This window comes from Plecotus auritus, assembly GCF_963455305.1.
Source record: "Plecotus auritus genome assembly, chromosome: 3".
Lineage (NCBI taxonomy): Eukaryota > Metazoa > Chordata > Mammalia > Chiroptera > Vespertilionidae > Plecotus > Plecotus auritus.
This window is the reverse complement of record NC_137772.1, coordinates 93,150,853-93,170,174: the sequence shown is the minus strand read 5'-3', so window position 1 is coordinate 93,170,174 and position 19,322 is coordinate 93,150,853. Positions and strand designations below refer to the sequence as shown.

The 19,322-nt window shown below is 47.6% G+C and overlaps 1 protein-coding gene across 1 annotated transcript; it reads right to left on the bottom strand.

Annotated features, from left to right (window-relative positions):
• Positions 1-4,362: 4,362 nt before the first annotated feature.
• MLNR (motilin receptor) lies at positions 4,363-6,841 on the bottom strand. Its single transcript, XM_080660721.1, has 2 exons — positions 5,741-6,841; positions 4,363-5,076 (listed from the first exon to the last, which is right to left on the bottom strand). Exons 1-2 carry the CDS (start codon positions 6,579-6,581, stop codon positions 4,688-4,690), a joined length of 1,230 nt encoding a protein of 409 aa, XP_080516847.1. The 5' UTR covers positions 6,582-6,841; the 3' UTR covers positions 4,363-4,687.
• Positions 6,842-19,322: the final 12,481 nt, after the last annotated feature.

Below are 19,322 nucleotides of genomic sequence, written 5' to 3'. Positions count from 1 at the left end.
AATTATTGTGGAAGAAAGACAAGAAACAAAGAAAGATCACATTTGGCTCTATTTATGTTCCAGCTATGAACAGGTATAATTATTACAGCAAAATTAAGACATAACCTTGAAATCAGCACATATTTGCTTAAAATTTGTTTATCTCCCTATCATCACAAGTAGTAGAATTTCTTAGAACACCTTTGGAACTTGCACACTCACTGCAAAGGTGAGAGGAAAGAGGCGACACCCTGGCCCTGGTACTGACGTGGTGGGAGTGCTGGGGGTGGGGATTAAGGATGGGGAAAGGGACCCTCGCTGCTCGGAGGCTGCAACATTGCAAGAGGTCTCGGCGAGGGGAGGTGTTGAAAGTGGCAGTGTCATTGCTCCAGTGTCACCACACTAACCCTGAGTGCCCTGTGCCTGGAAATGGCAAATAACTGGTCCCAACTGGCCTCCCAGGCTCAGGCTGTACCCGCCCCTACCCCCAAACCCACTATGGTGAGGTGTTTTGCAAGCTCCAGCTTCTGGTTATACCAGGTGCCTTTGCCTTTTTCTCCAAGGCCCTTCCTCTACTCCCTTCAGCACCCTCCCCCCCCCGTGTGTGCCCTTTTTGCTCCTGTCTTGTGCTTGCCAGATTAGAATGGATGTTCCAGTCATCTGCTAACTTAGCTTCCATCTGTCGGTTTGCTGGGGTGCAGATTCCTGTACCCTCCCTTGCTGCCAGCTGAGTTCAACTCACATTGTCTATCTGGGCAAGAGATGCCAAGGGGGAATAAAACACAGTCTGCCCTTAGGGAGCAAGTTACAATTCCATATATTTGTGCCATATACTAAGTGCCATGAAAGAGATCCCAGCCCACACTCAATTCTCCTGGTCTGGCTGGCACTTTCTAGCCCTTAAAATTACACAGGCGTCCATAATTCTTCAAAAGGTGTGTGCTGTTGCCCTAACCAGTTTGGCTCAGTGGATAGAGCGTTGGCCTGCAGACTCAAGGGTTCCAGGTTCAATTCTGGTCAAAGGCATGTACCTTGGTGTGGGCACATACCCAGTAGGGAGTGTGCAGGAGGCAGCTGATCGATGTTTCTAACTCACTATCCCTCTCCCTTCCTCTCTGTAAAAAATCAATAAAATATATTAAAAAATTTTTTCTAAAAAAAAAAAAGGTGTGTGCTGTTTTTCTAAGAAGTTGGCAAGTAGAGTCAGTCTCTGCCACATCCTTGTAGCTTACAGAGAGCCAGGGACATACTGAGTGGGCACAAAGCATGCCCGTGGAGCTCACGCTTGCTCAATGACAAATGTTCCTGGGCTCCCAGGAGAAAAAAATGTTCATACTTGAAGGCTGCTCAGAACTGCCAGGGTCTATGTAATATTTAGAGTTAGGAATCTTTAGAAAGTTGGCTCACAATAAAAAATTCCCTCACACCTAAGTTTAAGAAAAGCTGTTTTAAAGCTCCACTTAAAACACTTGACCTGTTCAGTCACTATCCCTTATACACAAAAAGCTTCCACATTCTGGAAAATGTTACTATTACATGAGTAGAAATGGCCAGGAGAGGCCATGTTCAAACTTTAAACATCATTAACATGCTGCTCTTATGTGCCCTTGAGGACCTGGTACAGCGGGCTCTCGGTTCCTAGCAATAGCTTTTTTGAACATTTCCTTCAGAAGTGAAAATGTCTCCTATAGAAAAGACGAGGAATGTCTGTGTGAATGACACTAGCCTGATATTTGGCAGGCCCATCTGATGGTCTTGGAGGCAACACTGTCCTTGGCTAATCAAGTGACAAAGCAGAACTTTATTAACCTAATAGTGGCTCAGTGCATGGATTCGTGCACATTGAAAGGAAATTAATTAGAAGACATTTATTTTTAAATTGCCAATGTGCGTCATATGTACCAGTCGGTCGGTCAGACGGACAGATGGTTGGCCACTTAGCCTTTTATATATATAGATGAGCTGAGTCTCTGGTTAGTCAAGAAGGCACAATGACATACTTCAAACCAAAAAAAAATGCATTAAAAGGTTGATTGATTTGGACACCATGACATGAGCTAATTTTTCTAGTGTGTTTTGTCATACTACTACACATCTAGCGCTTAGCAGTTGTTTGGTAAATATTTGCCAATTGAATGAATGAAACAAAAACCTTTCTCCAAGGTTCATTCTTCACCCAACACAAATGGTGTGGCCTGCAGAAAGGAGAGGAGGCTCAAAGAGATCCCTGTAGGGACGCCAGTTCAGGGTTCTGTCTGGGTACAGGGGAGTCTCCGTGATACGGCCCCCGGGGAGGAGAAAGGCCCATGTCGGAAAGCCACACCCCGCTGTCCCTCTCCAGTGGACCCTGACTCAACCATGCTGGATCTTCCAGGACTCCCCTCCTGTAAGTACAGGAGAAGGACACTCTCAGCTGGGGTTGAGAACAATTTTATATTTTAGAGCAATTTTTCTAATATTCTTTACCATGACCCACAGTAGGAAAACATTTTATTTTGTGAACCAGGAAGACATCAACCAACATAAAATTGGACAAAAGTTTCACAATACAGCAGTTACCCTTACTATGTGGGATGAGCTGATTTATCAATTCTATTCTTGCCCACTCCTTTCCATTAAAGAAAAATGTGACCCACTCCACTGATTTCACAATCGACTAATGGGTGAGACCAGCATTTTGAAAACAACGGCACAGTGGTTGGCTAGAAGGATGGGTGCAGGCACTCCATCTCAGGGACCCTGCAGTGAAGGATCCTGCACCTCACCCAACCTGCAGACACTCTTAGATCACAGGAAAGTCTGATGTAAATCCTCTTCTAGAATCTTAACAAGAAAGCTCCAAGGAGAGGTCTTTACTTCTATACCCAAACTATTATACTATAAATAAAATATCAGTAAGGTTCTTTTAAAAAAATATATTTTTTATTGATTTCAGAGAGATAGGGAGAGGGAGACAGAGATAGAAACATCAATGATGAGAATCATTGATCAGCTGTCTCCTGCACATCCCAACTGGGGATGGAGCCTGCAACCCCGGCATGTGCCCTGACGGAATCGAACCCTGACCTCCTGGTTCATAGGTCGGCATTCAACTACTGAGCCATGCCAGCTGGGCATCAGTAAGGTTCTTAACCATGACCTTCCACAGGGAAGAAGCCACTTTTGACTGCCCAGACAGGAACTCTGTGAGTAGAAAGACTTTTCAAATAATCCTCGAAAATCTGCAGAACAGAGTTTAGGGACTTCTGCTGTCTTCTTCTTCCACTAGCTAAGGGCACTTGGAGGCAACACTGTACTTGGCTAATCAAGTGACAAAGCAGAACTTTGTGGGCATGTTGAGTGACCCTTGTTTATGGGTTCACTGGGCTGTAGCTTACAACCAAGCAAGTTGTGCCTTCCCACCTCCAGGGGGCACCATTCACACAGACCGCATAGTGAATGAGGACCTCTGGAAACAGGTTTGTTTTAAACTGTGAAAAATAAAACAAAGTTACAGAGTTGTTGGTCAGAATGTCCAACACAGTCTCCTTCACCCTTGACTACATCCACTGACTTGTGTTTTTCACGAAGAGCAGCTTCTCCGGGTGGGAGTGGGTAAAGATCTTAAAGATTGCGAATAATCTCCCTGTTCTGACTTTGTAATAACCAGGGCAGGCTAAACATTCGCTATATTAAGACCAGGCATGTGTCCAAAGACCTAGTTCTTTCCCTGGGTCTGGTTTTATAAATGCTGGCGATAAACCAAGTCTGATTTGTATGATGCATCTTAAGTGGGAAATGTGTGACTTCAGGTGACTTTGATCGACGACCTCAGGAAATGACAGCAACGCTAGCACATAGATAACCACTGCTAATTTCAGGATTACCAGCTGCTGTTAAATGAGTTGTAAATTTATTATTGTTATATTTTTAAAATAAAAGATCTTAAAGACTGGAGTTCTTAAGACCCATCAGTTCCTATTTGGGAAATCTAAGACAGTTTCATCACTACTAAAGCAGTAATCATGACAACACTTAGCCACCAACCTGAGGCAAATAAGATGTATTAAAGCTCTTTACAAATGTCCGGTAGCCAGGTCTTGCTGCAGCTTCTTGCCCGGGTTTGCTACCTCCTGGCTGGAGAAGTTGCAACACAATTGCTTATGCACAGGAGTTCAGCAGGAAGGTATTGTGCCTAAACTTTATGATTTGGTCTGAGCCAGGAGAGAGGTGGGGCTCTGAACATTGAACTCAGCCCAGAATTCCTTTCACTTGCTTCTAAAAATTTTTGCTGCCATAAATAGGCATTAAATAATTCCTTGAATCAATACTGTCATTATTCTAGGTTCCTTGTATATGCACCATAACATTTATTTACAAAACATAAAAACAAAATACACCTTTGATCTCAAAGGCAACCATTTTTATTGCAGCATCTCTCTGTATCTTATGAACTGTAAAATGAACAATCATATTTCCAAAGACTAGGAGAATGAAGACGTGTAAAACCTCCCTAGAGCACATTTTGCGATTGGGATTGCATGAGGCTAAAATGAATGTCTCTGAGGAGGTACATGAAAGGAAAACTAGAAAGATTGGTACACTTACTTTTTGTATCTTGATTGAAAAAAAAATCATACTAACAAAGTTACTGGCCAACTTACAAAATGTGCACCGCTCTTTCTAATTCTTCCTAACAGCGTCGATTCCCCTTTCAGTCCTTATTGTCCTACAGACCTGTTTTCTCTGAAGTCCCAGAACTGTGGGAGGAGGCGACTTGCTTGGCCATGCTAGTGGCAGGCGTCTGCAGGCTAGCGCTGGTCTCTGTGTAGCCAGCCGTGTCTCCTCCCGTGGTCCCCTCTGTGTTTCTGTTTCTACAGAAACCTCTCCGTGCAGGCTGTCTCCCCCGAAGTAATTTCCGGGCCGCGGCTCTATACTTCTTTGAAATGAGGTTGTAGAGGATTGGGTTAATAGACGCACTTAGATAGAAAAGTTGCAACGCAACAATGTTAAAGTATTGAGAAAAGTACATCATCTGAGAATCTTCCGTATTTATGTAAATGATTCTGCCAACGTGGAAAGGCAACCAGCAAACTATAAATGACAGAACCACCACCACTGCAAAACAAGACACAGGCACCAGAATTAGCTAAAGCATTTAAAAACAAATAAGGGTCCCCAAGAAACCATCAGAAGGAATAAGTAACAGCAAAACAATTAGATAAAACCTTGACCTAACCAAATCCTCAGCCCATCTATATTTGCCTTAAAGTTGCATATTTGGCTAATATATGTGCTACCAAGGCTGGACATACTAAAGCAGAAGGAGCAAATTCTATTAACAAGCTGACAGGCTTCCTTCCACACAGCCACTCAGCGGCGACATGTTCTCTGCTTTCCGCTGAAAAGAATTCTGCAACGGGTCATGTATGTATATATGTATGTATGTATGGTTATGGGCATGGTTCACTTTAACCTTCAGGAGAACTTAGCATTAAGTAAAGAAATGTTAGTTTAAGGTGATCTACCCTGTCTTCTCAAGGATACTGTGAGAATCCGCATCTGCGGCCTCTAGCAGGGAAATCAGAGCCTCCCATTACTGTCCTCGGATCAGCCCGCTCACCCTCCCAGCGGCACCCTCCCAGCGGCTCTGAGAAGCATTGCTGTTTGCAGGACCTGGGTACCCCACCCTCAGGGACGCCCTGGGGACACAGCTAGCGGGGCGCCACGGGCTGGGAGACTAGCGGGTTGGTGTGTGTGGAACAGACGTGGCGCCACTTACGCAGGACGCGGACCGTCTGCCGGTGGCCCTTTCCCCGTCCGGAGGCCGCCGGGCCTCGCAGCGGCCCCTGGCTCCTCCACAGCTCCCGCCCGATGAGCCCGTAGAGGACGCTGAGGCACAGGAAGGGCAGGAAGAAGTAGGCGGTGGTGACCCACAGCATGACTCGCAGCACGCCCAGCTGCGCGGGACTCGGCCGGCACTCGCGGCTGAACAGCGCGGCCGCCGCCGCCGCCTCGTGCCCCGACGGCAGGGGCTGAGTGGTGCCGTTAAGGTCCGGCAGCGGGTCGACGCGAGGGTCCTGCTCGACACCCACCAGAAAGAAGAAGGGCCCGGCGGAGAGCAGAGCCAACGCCCAGAGCGCGGCGATGAGCGCGCGGACGCGGGGCCGGGTGATGAGGACGCGGGCGCGGAGCGGGCGGCAGATGGCGAGGTAGCGCTCGACGCTGAGCGCCGTCACGTGCAGCAGCGTGGCGTAGGTGCAGCCCTCGCCCACGTAGAGCGAGAGGCGGCAGAGCAGCGGCCCGAACACCCAGGGCCGCGAGCGCCAGAGGCGGTACAGGTCGAAGGGCAGCCCGAGCAGGAGGAGCAGGTCGGACACCGCCATGCTGCCCAGGTACAGGTTGGTGGTGGTCCGCATGTCCCGGTAGCGCCCAATGAGCAGCACCGTCACCACGTTGCCGCTCACCCCGACGGCGAACAGACCCAGGCACACGGCGGTCACCGGCACCAGCGCCCCCAGGGGGAAGGGCGAGCAGCGGTGCTCGTCGCAGGGGGGCAGCGCGGCCCACGGCGGCTCCCCCGCGCCCTCCGCGCCGTGGCTGCGGTTCCAAGGGCTGCCCATGGGCGTGCCGCGCGGGCCAGACGCCCGGACACCCGCGGGGTCCCTCGGCGCCGCCTCGCCCGCAGGTGGGCCGGGAGCCTAGCGCCTGGCTCCGCTGGCGAAGCGCTTCCTTTGGCAGCCCGCGCCCGGCCCTTGCCCACTCTGCGAGAGCCCAGGCAGCACTGCCGAGCCCTGCCGCGCGGGAACGCACTTCTGCGGGGTCCTCGTTGAGGCGCTACCCAGAGGGTAGCGCGCAGTCTCCGCCTCCGGCCGCTGCCTCCCACTCCCGCTCCCTCTCCCAGGCCCGTCGTTTTCCAGGATGCTTCCCTCTCCACCAACTGGAAGGCGGGGGCGGCCGAGAGCAGCAGCCCCGCCTCGCCTCTGGGGGCGCTTTCTGAGCCCCGAGGTTGGTTCCCGCATCGGCGAGCGCCGGCGCTTCTGCTGGTGGGGGACCGCGGGGGCCTCCTGAGGGACGTCTGCTGGTGCTGCTTCCTGATGGCCAGGAAAGGCTGCCACACTACCCGGGGGTGAGAGGAGCTTAGACCAGAATCTAGAGTTCCTCCCGGGTTCTAGTTCTGGCTCTGCAACCCAGTGCTCTTGGATCAGCGTCGCTCTCATTCAGCCTAGTTCTCTTCTGTAAATTCTCGAGTGACGATGGGGGAGCTGACCAAATAATTTCAACGATCTCTGACAACTCTGAAATCTATGGGCATGACCGTGTCTACTCATCTTAAAGAGCAAGGCTTAAGTATTTGCATGTATATTTGAGTACTTAAACATATGCTATATTGTTCCTATGTACAAAATACTTTATAAACTTAAAAAACTGAGTATTTGCCAACACTGAAAAGAACTAAAGTTCTGGGGGAAAGACTCAAACTGAGTTAATTCATGTGGTCTTTATTTATTTATCTTTATTGTTGAAAGTATTACAGATGTCCTCTCCCCCCATTACCCGCCCCCGCGGCCTTCACGGCACTATTGTCTGTGTCCAAGGGTTATGCATATAAGTTCTTCGGTTAATCTCTTCCCGTCCCCCACCCCCTATTTTCCCTCTGAGATTTGTCAGTCTGTTGCATACTTCCATGTTTCTGGATCTATTTTGTTTGTCAGTTTATTTTGTTCATTAGAGTCCACATATACGTGAGATCACGTGATACTTTTTTTTTCCCTCTGACTAGCTTATTTCACTTAACATAATAATCTCCAGGTCCCTCCAAGCTGTCTCAAAGGGTAATCACTCCTTCTTTTTTACAGCTGCATAGTATTCCATGGTGTAAATGTACCACAGCTTTTTTATCCACTCATCTATGATGGGCATATTTGCCAACGTTACATCTGATAAGGGGTTAATTTCCAAAATATATAAAGAACTCATACAACTTGACAAAAAGGAAGAAAAACAACCCAATTAAAAAATGGGCAAAGGGCCCGGCCTGTGTTGCTCAGTGGTTAAACATTGATCTATGAACCAGGAGGTCACGTTCAGTGCCTAGTCAGGGCAGATGCCCAGTTTGGGGGCTCAATCCCCAGTGTGGGGCATGCAGGAGGCAGCCAATCAATGATCCTCCCTCATCATTGATGTTTCTCCCTCTCGCTTCCTCTCTCAAATCAACATAAATATATTTTTAAAAATTAGCAAATGACCTAAACAGACACTTCTCCATAGAAGACATACAGATGGCCAAGATTCATACGCAAAAATACTCAAAGTCACTAGTCATCAGAGAGATGCAAATTAAAATGACAATCAGGTATCATCTCACACCTGCCAGAATGGCTACCATTAACAAATGACAAGAGCTGGCCAGGATGTGGGAGAAAAGGGAACCCTCGTGCACTGCTGGTGGGAATGCAGCCACTGTGGAAAACAGTGTGTAGTTTCCTCAAAAAATTAAAAATGGAACTGCCATTTGACCCAGTGGGCCCACTTCTAGGACTATATCCTAAGAATCCTGAAACACCAATCAGAAAGAATACATGCACCCTTATGTTCATAGTAGTGCTAATTCACGTGGTCTTAATGTCAATAGCTAACACTGAGTACTCAGGATGTGTTTGGCCCTGTGTTTTCCATTTAATCATGTCCTTAGGAGCTCATTTTACTCGTGAGCAAAGTGGGATTCTCTTGAGATCACACAGGTAGCAAGACTCAGGGATGGGATTTGAACTCTGGCCAGCCTGATTCCAAAGCCTGCAGGTCCTATGATGTGCCACCAAATGGCCTTGCTGTGCCCCACAGTCATTCTAGCTTTGCAGTCCGCACCCAAAGCACCACAGATTGCTCTGGAACTTTTCTGGGAGTTATTTATCTCTGTGTGCATGGACACCACTAGCATTTTTACCTTTCTCATCACTGCTGTTCCCAGGCACCCTAAAACTTAGTCTTGAAACTAACTTCCTCAGATTTTCCAGCCCTCCTTCATCACTCACCCTCACCCCCAAGGATTTTGTTGCCTGACCCTCTCTCAAGCATTCCTCTTGATAAAATTTACACCTACACATGAGTCTGGCCATGCCTTGGTTTCTCCTTTCTATCTGATCTTGTCTCCCCATCTAGTGCAGTGGCTCCTATGGACATCCCTTATACTGTATTATTGCAAGGATCTGGGAACCCTCCTTCATTTCCATTTCAGTCATACCAGTTTCTGACTTTCACCACCCATCTTGCTAGCTCACTTTCTCTAATACCTCAATCCCTACAATCCTTCAATTGTACTGGGACCTCCAATGGTTGCTCCTCCTCCCTTTTCCTTGTCCCTCACCTGCCTCAAGTCCGTCCTTTACCTAATTTAAGCTCCATGAATGACCCTGCTCACTCCCAGGTAAACACCTTCAGCTCCTGTGCTTTCTCCATTGTCATGGCTGTCTCCTGGGCCAGAGGACAACCACAAGCCTGGCTAAGCAGAATCCTCTGCCTACTCCATGCACACTCCAAATAGCTGCTGTTTCACTTGAAATTCACAACCTCTAGAGGGGTGCTTAGTTCCCCCCCCCCCCCCCCCCCCGTCATCCTCATCCTTATCCTATTCCATTCAGTCTCCCGCCCTCCAGGCCACTCTTCTGTACACCCTCATCTCTCCTCAGCCCCCAAGACCTCCTTCCCTAGCCCCACTCTCGGCTGGTGACCTTGCACTCTGATTCTCAGGAACAATAGAAGCAATTGGAAGAGAACTCCCACGTACGCTCTCCACCATACTCACCCACCTCCCCTCATTTCCCCTGGACAGATGAATGGAGTGGGTGGTTCTTGAACCTGAAGTCAACTCTGCCCCTTCAGTACTTCATTCACCTCCTCAAGGACAGTACTCTCGCAATTCTCTCTCTCCTGTATCATACTTTCTCCCTCTTCTGGTTTGTTTACATGTTTTGAGCAAAACTCCTCAAAAGAGTTTTCATATTCATTGTCTCCACTTTTTCTCCCCCCTGCTCTCCTCCCCTATGCAGCGAAGATGTGATTTCTTCATCTATAAAATATGATCTCATTTTATCTTGAGTTCTCACCTTCTGGGTAGCAAGAGACAATCATCTAATAAAGTGTAGCCCAGTTGGATGAATTAAACAGTCCCTCTTATGTGTAGTTCCCTTTGATAACCTGGGCATCCTCTCCCACAGCTTCTTCTGCCTTCTCAGCTTTTATATGGGGGTGGGGGCTAGGCATATGGGGAGGGTGGTCAGGTGGCTTAAAGGTCCTTATGAAACCAGAAGGGAGAAGGGCACCTAGCTTTGTCCTGGCTCCTGGGGTGCCCGGGCTGGCATTTGCTAGACTGCAGTTAACTCTCCCTTTCCTGTCTGGCCACCAGGTGTTCTGCAAACCCTGGAGGCAGTGATTGATGGCTAGTGATTTTGTGGGCCCTTTCTTTGACACAAGTGATGCTCTCAGGAGCACCTGACACCTGCCCCCTTGGCTCTCACAGGCTGCCCCAGCCTCTGCTGAGGGCTCCTCTCTCCTTTCCCACCCAGCATGCCAGCTCTAAGGACGGCTACCTGGGTCTCAGATTAGTGCCTGTGCCAAGCAGGCTGACCGTGCCAACAGTACCCTCCCAGACGGTTTTGTGCTACCCATCCTCATTCACACCTCCCTTCTCTGTTGTGTTCTCTCCGTACAGCTTGTACCAACTGACCTACTCTTTACTTTCCTTAGCTGTTTGTTATCTGCCCCCTCCATCTCCCTACATCATGTGCTCTGGAAGGCAGGGCCTTCATCTGTTGTTTTCCATGCTCTTTCTCTAGTGCCTGGGTCAGTACCTGGTACTAAGTGAGAATTTAATAAGTATCTGTTAACTCAGGGAATGAGTAAACTTCTGTTCTTTACAATTCTTTACAATTCCCAGCAGTTGAGAACAGTACTCTGATGACAGTGGGTGCTCAGTAAGTGTTCTTTGGTAATCTAGTTGGAGATGGGCCACTGAAATGGAGAGACAGACTGACTCACTGCAGGAGTTTTCTAAGTTTGGGTACATTGCAGCTCAGTAGGACTTGGCCCATAGGGCAGACCTGAACCCTTATAATTGCTCAGCATTCCATGTTTTAGGAAGAAATAGGACCAGATAATGGAGAATGACTACACCTACATTCTACATAGTATTTATAAGGTCACTCACCAGCTCACTGACTTCATACTTCACCTGATGAGAGGGAAGAAAACCATTCTCAGGAGACCAGGTATGTGGACACTGCTCTTCTCACTGTATGAGTACCTCTCCACCTGGTGCCTGTGGGGCAAGAGTAAGTCTAGGTCTGGCCTGGCTATGGCTCTGAGTCCCTGGAAGCAAGAGGTTGGTGCCGTCAGTAGGCCCTTGGCTCTGGGCTGTAGGTCACAGGTTGACCTTAGGCAGGCTGGGATGTCCTGAGTAAAAATAAAGCTAACACTTGCTGTGTGCAAGGTGCTGTTCTAAGTACTTGTATATGTTAACTCGTATAAACTTCAATAGTACATCCATTTTATAGACGAGGACACCAAAGTATAGAGAAGCTATTCCAGGTCACGCGGCCAGTAAATGGAAGTGCTGCCTGCTTTTCATGCACTTTCCATGTGCTATAGTCTGTGGCTATAACCACAGTGCATGTGGCCTCTTGCTTTATAAACCATAGCGCCACCAACCTTAGGAGTGCTTGGTAGGACCTGGATTCTGCTAGGAAAGTGTCTTCCAGCCTTATTTCAGAAGCCAGATTTTGTGGACAAATGGAAGGATATGGAAAGTTTTAAGGAGCAAAAGGATACAGCCATAAATTGCAGTGTACCTGATGCACCATAGGTTTCACATTCTTTTCCCCACAGAAGAGCAGGTGTGAAGCAGAGGTTGACAAAGGAATGTGCACAGCAATTGACCCACATTTCATAACATTTGAGTCAATCTTTGTGTGTGTGTGTGTGTGTGTGTGTGTGTGTGTGTGTGTGTTTTTGCCTGAGCTCTAGATGAGTTTATTGTCCTTCAAATATTTAATACAAAAGGAACATAGCAATCAGGTCAGGGTTTATGAAAACATTTTAAAGATGCAGGTTTGTAGACATCACTTTATTTATGATGGGGAGCAGGCTCTTCCTGGCATCAGGAACAGCAACTGCACTTGTCTGATGCTCCTTTGCAGATGTAGCACTGGGCACACTTGGCACAGCCCACGGGCAGCAGGAGGTGCATTTGCAGTCTTTGCATTTGCAGGAGCTGGCATAGGTGCAGGATCCACCAGTGGAGCAGGAGCAGTGGGCGTCTATATCGACCAGAGGCGAGCCTTGCGGTCCAAAGCAAGAGAAGAAGAGGCGTGGTTGAGCCAGGCTTTTACAATTGAGAAATTTCATGTAGAGTTCCAGATTTCCAGCTGTTTTTGCAAAATGAGGAAGACCTGGCAGCTCTGGGAACACATTTCCCAAAGGCGGTGGCAATCCAGGCTGAGAAGCAGCTGCCACCTTTGCACAGACACACGCTCTGCATGCCCCTCAGTCCTCGGCACTCACACAGCGGTCGCGTGGGCTTCACCCAGTTCCTTCCTCATCTGCAAGACCCCCTGGCTCCTCTAGATCCCAGGTGCCAGGAAATTTGATAACATGCAAGCTGGTACCTTCAGGGGAAGTCCTGGCAGAGAAGACCAAGGGCAGGACCTGACCCATACATTGACCTGGGGCCGCGGGCTTCTCCAGGTTTCTCTTAGGAGGGTCATGACAAGGAAAATCCAGGCAAGATTTTGTGGGCTGCACAGATTCCAATTACTGTGTGATTGTTGCATTAGCAATTTTCTCTTGGCAACAACTACCAAGGGGGTGGTGGAGAGGGAGTAATGACTGGTGAGAAAGACGTTTACCCTTGAGGATCCCTCCATTGTCCATGTGGGGACTTCCCCTAGGGACCCTGGACAGAGAGGAAGAGTGTGGATGCTGACAAGCTCCCAGGGACACAGTCCACCACTGAGGGTGTGAACGTGGGCAAGTTACTCAATATCTCTGAGCCTTATACTCCTCTTTGTAAAAAGGGGTGCTTATTTCAGAACCCCCCATTCACCGGGTTGTTCCAACCAGTAAACATAAGTCCTTAGTTCAATGCCTGGCACATAGCGAGCCTTCTGTAACTGTTAGTTCTTATTAATCATAATAATAAAAGACGGAGGCGATCTTTGGATCTAAACTAGTCCCCTGTCTAGTTTCTCTTCAGTCAGATCTTATGCCTTCTGGCGCCCGTGCCTTTGCCCCTGCTCTTAGCTCTCTGTTCATCTCTAGCTGTCAAGAGCCCAAACCACTTGTTCTTCAAGGGCATCCAAAATGTCACCCTTTCCAGGTCAAATTTCCCAAGCCCCTCAGTGGGATGTGAGTGTTGTCTTTGGTGCTCCCAGTCCTCTGACACCCTGACATACTGGGCTGAGGCCTAGTGAGCAGACTCTGGCCTCTCCCCTTCACCTCATTGGAGAGCAGCCCCCGTGCTACAGCCTCTCACACCCGAACAGGTGGCTGGGCCTGTCTGTGGTAAACAGGCCATGGCTGCAGGTGGAGCAGGAGGTTAGTGTGGAGGAGAGGTGAGGTTATGCTGCCTGAATCAACAGCCTCCAAAGGCCAGCGGCCTAACACCTCACGTTTATTTCTTGCTCCCCTGGAGTCTATCTCAAGTCTGGGGGTGGCCCAGAGCAGCTGTCTCCATTTGGTGGCTCACTGTTGCGGACCACAGACCACGTTGATATATGGCATCTCTGTCAGAGCAGACACTTCCATGGTCTCCAAGGCAGGGGAATAGAGAAAACGGAGGCGACCTCTTAAATGCTTCCACCTGAAAGTGACTGTGCCAGCTTCAAGTCATTGTCTCTGGCTCCAAACCCACCCTCTGGGATTCTGCAAACTATTCTATGGGTCAGGAATTCAGGGATGGCTGGTCTATGCCCCATGATGTCTGGGACCTCAGCTGCAAAGACCCAAGGCTGGGAGTGGCTCAACAGCTGGGGGCTCATTCACTCACCTGTCTGGTGCCTGGACCCAGGAGACTCAAAGACCAGGGCACCTGACCAGAGTGCTGACCAGAGTGCTTGCATTATTCTGGACTTTGCTTCTTAACTTAATAAATCTTGGCGTTCCTTCCAGACCAGAAGGCTACAATGTTCTTTTTGCTACAGCTGCATAGTATTCCATTGCATTAGGTGCACAATTTATTTAACTAGTTTCCCACTGTTGCTTATTAGGTAATTCACAGTCTTTCGCTGTTACAAATAAGTTTGCAATGAATGGTGTTGTCCATTATGGCACAAATGGGTGAGTAAATCTGCAGGATAAATATTTGTCAGTGGACTGGCCTGATCCGAGAGTATATGCAATCTGTAATTTCCCTTCATAGGGTCTGTACAGCTCCTTGTTTCTTAAAGAAACAAGACACATTGCTGTGGAATTTAAGCTGTACAGACCCTATGAAGGGAAATTACAGAGTAAGCAACGTTTTGCATTTTTGCAAATGACAGTGAAAATGTTTCTTTTTGTTGTTGTTGTTAATCCTCACCAGAGGATATTTTTTCCATTGATTTTTAGAGAGTGTGGAAAGGAGGGGGAGAGACACAGAGAGAGAAATACCTATGTGAGAGAGACACATAGATTGGTTGCTCCTTACACACACTCTGACTGGCCCAGGGATCAAGCCTGCAACTGAGGTATGTGCCCTTGACCAGAATTGAGCCGACTCTTCAGTCCTCGGTCCAATGCTCTACTGAGCAAAACTGGCTAGGACTTTTTTCTGTGTTTTAATTTAGCATTTCTCTTATTATGTGAAACTGAGCATTTTGTCATATGTTTGAATTCCTTCTATTTCCTTCTCTGTGAACTGCCAGTATCCTTTGCCTGTTTTTATATTGGGTGATTGGTCATTTTGTCTCCATATTTCCGGAACTATTGTTTTCCTATATTAGATTACATTAGCACTTTCTGGGATATGAATTGAAAATACTTTTTTCCTGTTTGTTACTTGATTTAACTTCTTTTTATTGCTATGCAGAAGTTTTTATTTTTATGGTGTTAAAATGGCATGATTTGAAAGGCCACCACCACTCCAAGATAGATTAAGGAATTCTCTCACATCTTCTAGTTTTAATTTCATTGTTTACAATTAAATGTTTAATTCATTTGTAATTTATCCTGGTGTAAGGTGTGTATGATATGGATCCAAGTTTAATTTTTAGATTGCAGCCCAGTTGTCCCAACATCATCCTATATAATAAAGAGGTAATATGCAAATTGACCATCACTCCAACACACAAGATGGCCACCCTCATGTGGTCAAAGATGGCCTGCAGGCTAGGGCTGTTGGGGGCTATCAGGCCTGCGGGGAGGGCAGTTAGGGGTGACCAGGCCAGCAGAGGAGGGCAGTTGGGGGCGACCAGGCCTGCAGGGGAGGACAGTGGCGGGGGGGACCCAAGCCTGCAGGGGAGGGCAGTTAGAAGCGACCAGGCCTGCAGGGGAGGGCATTTGGGGGGGACCAGGTCTGCAGGGGAGGGCGGTTGGGGGTGACCAGGCCTGCAGGGGAGGGCAGTTAGGGGCGACCAGGCCTGCAGGAGAGGGCAGTTGTGGGGGACCACGCCTGCAGGGGAGGGCAGTTAGAAGTGACCAGGCCGGCAGGGGAGGACAGTTAGGGGTGACAAGGCCAGCAGGGGAGGGCAGTTAAGGGCAACCAGGCTGGCAAGGGAGGGAAATTAGGGGGTGATCTGGCTGGCAGGCAGAAGTGGTTAGGGGCAATCAGGCAGGCAGGCAGGCGAGCGGTTGGGAGACAGCAGTCCTGGATTGTGAGAGGGATGTCCAACTGCCCGTTTAGGCCTGATCCCAGGGATCGGGCCTAAACAGGCAGTCGGACATCCTCAAGGGGTCCCAGATTGGAGAGGATGCCAGCTGGGCTGAGGGACCACCCCCCCACCCCCCCGCCGTGCACTAATTTCATGCACCGGGCCTCTAGTTTATTTATATTATTCATTTTTGTCCATTAACCTGAGCTGTCAGAGTTATCCAATAGTACTAAATTCCTGTATGTACTTGGATTATGGACTTTTTCTATTCTGTTCCTTTATTTATTTATTTTTGTGCTGGTATTATAAGTTAGTGAAGCTTTAGAATTTAGTGGCACTAATCCTCTCATTGCTTTTTTTTTCAGTTTTTCTATTTCTATTTTTCTAAATGCATGATATCATACTTTTATTTACAGTGGATTTGTAGTGTCTTAAAATTTGGTGTTCCTTATTTTTAAAAAATAATTCTTTTAAAAAACTGTGTGCTCTTTTTAGAAACGTGTGTACTGCCTATTTCTTAGCAGTTTTACTCTCTTCATTCCCCTGAGGTTATTTTGAGGCAGATTGACAATGAATGTACTTCATGGTTTTCATAGCATGACTGGACACTAGATTTCATGCTGGGTTAAATGAGTCTGACACAAATTTAGAGAGTTATAAAATAACTAGAGGCCCGGTGCATATATTCATGAATTGGTGGGGTCCCTCAGCTTGGCCTGCACCCTCTCACAATCCAGGACCCCTTGGGGGATGTTGGAGGCCCGGTGCTGGATTTGGCCCAATCCCCGCAGGCCAGGCCAAGGGATCCCACCGGTGCACGAATCTGTGCACTGGGCCTCTAGTATGCATATAAGATCTTTGGTTAATCTCTTCCCGCCCTCCTCCTCCCTCCTTCCCTCTGAGATTCATCAGTCTGTTCCATGTTTCCATGCCTGTGCATTGAGCGTCTGCCCCCTGGTGGTCAGTGCACATCATAGCTACCAGTTGAATGGTTGAATCGTCACTTAGGCTTTTATATATAGACTAGGGGCCCAGTGCATGAATTTGTACACCTTGAAAGGAACTGTGGGCCACGAGGCTGTGGTGGGCACAGGGGTGGGCCTTGGTCCCCACTCGTCCCCTCCTGCCACGGCCCTCGGTCCCGTCTGCCAGCAGCCCCGCTCCTGCCGCTGCCACTCCCACCCGCTGATGGTGCCGGCCCTGCTTGCACCCACTTATGGCGCGGAGTGATTGGGGCTGGCACCAGCAGCAGGTGCGAGTGGCAGCTGCTGCCCTGACCGTCCCTCAGGAGCAGGGGGAGGTGGAGAAGCCCTCAGTGGCTATTGGGGCTGGCAGCCACTACTCGCACCTTTGGCCGGCGATCAGGGCCGGCGCCAGGTGCCGGCAGCAGGTGTGAGTGGAGCCGGTGCTGGCAGCAGGTGTGGGCGCCGGGCGGGACCGTGGCGCGTGGGAGCAAATAATTTTCAGTAACCACCAGAGGTTCGCCCCGATGACAGTGACCAGCACCCCGCGTTGGTCTAGCACCCCCGCTCACCTGCTCCACCATCCTGCCCTGGCTGATGCCTGCCATGTTCCATGCTCTGTCGCCTGCTGCCGACACCTGCCATGTTCCACACGTGCCTCCTGGTGGTTAGCGCATGTCATAGCTACTGGTTGTTCCACTGTTCAGTCTATTTGCATATTAGCCTTTTATTATATAGGATTATATATGTAGATTATGTTAGTATTACTTGAGCACTTAATACATGCATATCCTCAATGTTGTTTTCCATATAAACTTCAGAATATAGGCTGTGAGAAAAAGATCTTATACTACAACATATGAACATCCTTACTGCAAAGCAGCTGTCATTGGTAAACTGTAAAACTGTAAAGTGTTATTTCTTCTCTAAGACCATGGAGTCATCTGAGAAATATTAAGAATCATATAGTGCTGATAACTTAGGTCTGGGCAGGCCATATCACTTAAACAAACATAAAATATTTGGTTGTAAACGAGGCACAACCCACCCACTGAAAGAGTGGGAACACCTAAGGAGGTCTGGGATGTTTGAAAAGGAAGTGAGAAGTGGCCAATATTCTTTGCAAAATGGAATAATGACTAGGTCAATTTATTTTGACCCACTGATGTCCAGGATTCTCTAGTCTGATGCTATTTATCAGTCTTTTAAAATATTGATGTGGTCCTAGCTGGTTTGGCTCAATAGATAGTGTGTCGGCCTGTGGACTGAAGGGTCCCAGGTTTGATTCTGGTCAAGGGCACATGCCCGGGTTGCGGGCTCGATCCCAGTGTGAGTGCAGGAGGCAGCCGATCAATGATTCTCTCTCATCATTGATGTTTCTATCTCTCTCTCTCCCGCTCCCTTCCTCTCTGAAATAAATGAAAAAATTGATGTGAAATTCACACAAAATTAACCATTTTAAAATGAAAAATTTAGTGACAATTAGTTCATTCACAATGTTGTGCAACCACCACAATGTTCCAAAACATTTCCAAAATAAAACCCCATACCCATTAAACAGTTACTCTCCATTGCCTTCTCCTTCCAGCCCTGGCAATGACTAATCTCTTCTGTCTTTATGGATTTACCTATTCTAGATACTTCATATAAATAGAATCATACAATACGTGACCTTTTGTGTTTTTATAATGTAGCATAATTTTTCAAGTTTCATCCACATTGTAGCTAAACTCCCTTTTTGAACAGTTAGCTTGACTCATTTGTAGTTAGGGGCTATTAATAAAGGTACTTTCATACTTGGATAAATGTTTGAAAATGGGTTATTCCTAGGGCTGGTGTGGGCTTAAAATGGGAGTCCAAGTATCAGAGGATGAAATCCTAGAGGAAAGAAGCTTGAGCTTCTCATTTAGCCTGATATACCAGATTCTCCTTCTCTTCAATCCTTAGAGGGTTGTGGGTTGTTATGGATATGGGCAAGTGTTTAGCATCATGTCTGGCTTACATAAACTGCTCAATAAATGCTATCAGAAATGCATTATTAAAGTCCATTATTTCCATTTCCTTCTTAGAATACAGGACTTCTAGGAGACACATCAGAGGATAGTGCTCGAGTGTGTGGGCACCTGGATTCAAACCTCAACTCCATTATTTATTAGCCATATGACGCTGGCAGAGTGCTTGACTTCCTGTGCATCAGTGTATAATGGAGCAATTAGGAAGATTATGTAAATATGGTCAGGCACTGAACACAATGCCTAGCACACAATGAGTGATGAATAGATGCTAGCCATTATGATTTGAATGGGTTAAAAATCTATTTTCAAAACTCTTTTGGCAAATTTCCCATAGCAAATATCATCCTATTTATTACATAAAATGAAAAATAGCCCTTTGTAACATGTAAACGTTTGAAGGCACCACTCTGAAGTGAGAATTTAGTGACAACTATTAAAATATTAGTTCTTGTCAACTTTCGTTTTCTCTGAGTCTTTTCTCCCCTTTAAGAGTATCAGGGAGGGAAGAACCAAGATGGCGGCATAGGTAAACACCTATACTTGCT

Coding starts and splice junctions, on each gene's coding strand:
- MLNR (XM_080660721.1), bottom strand. CDS start 6,581: ATGGGCAGCCCTTGGAACCGCAGCCACGGCGCGGAGGGCGCGGGGGAG. Junction 5,077..5,740: donor GCAGACGGTCCGCGTCCTGC/GTAAGTGGCGCC, acceptor CTTGTTTTGCAG/TGGTGGTGGTTCTGTCATTT.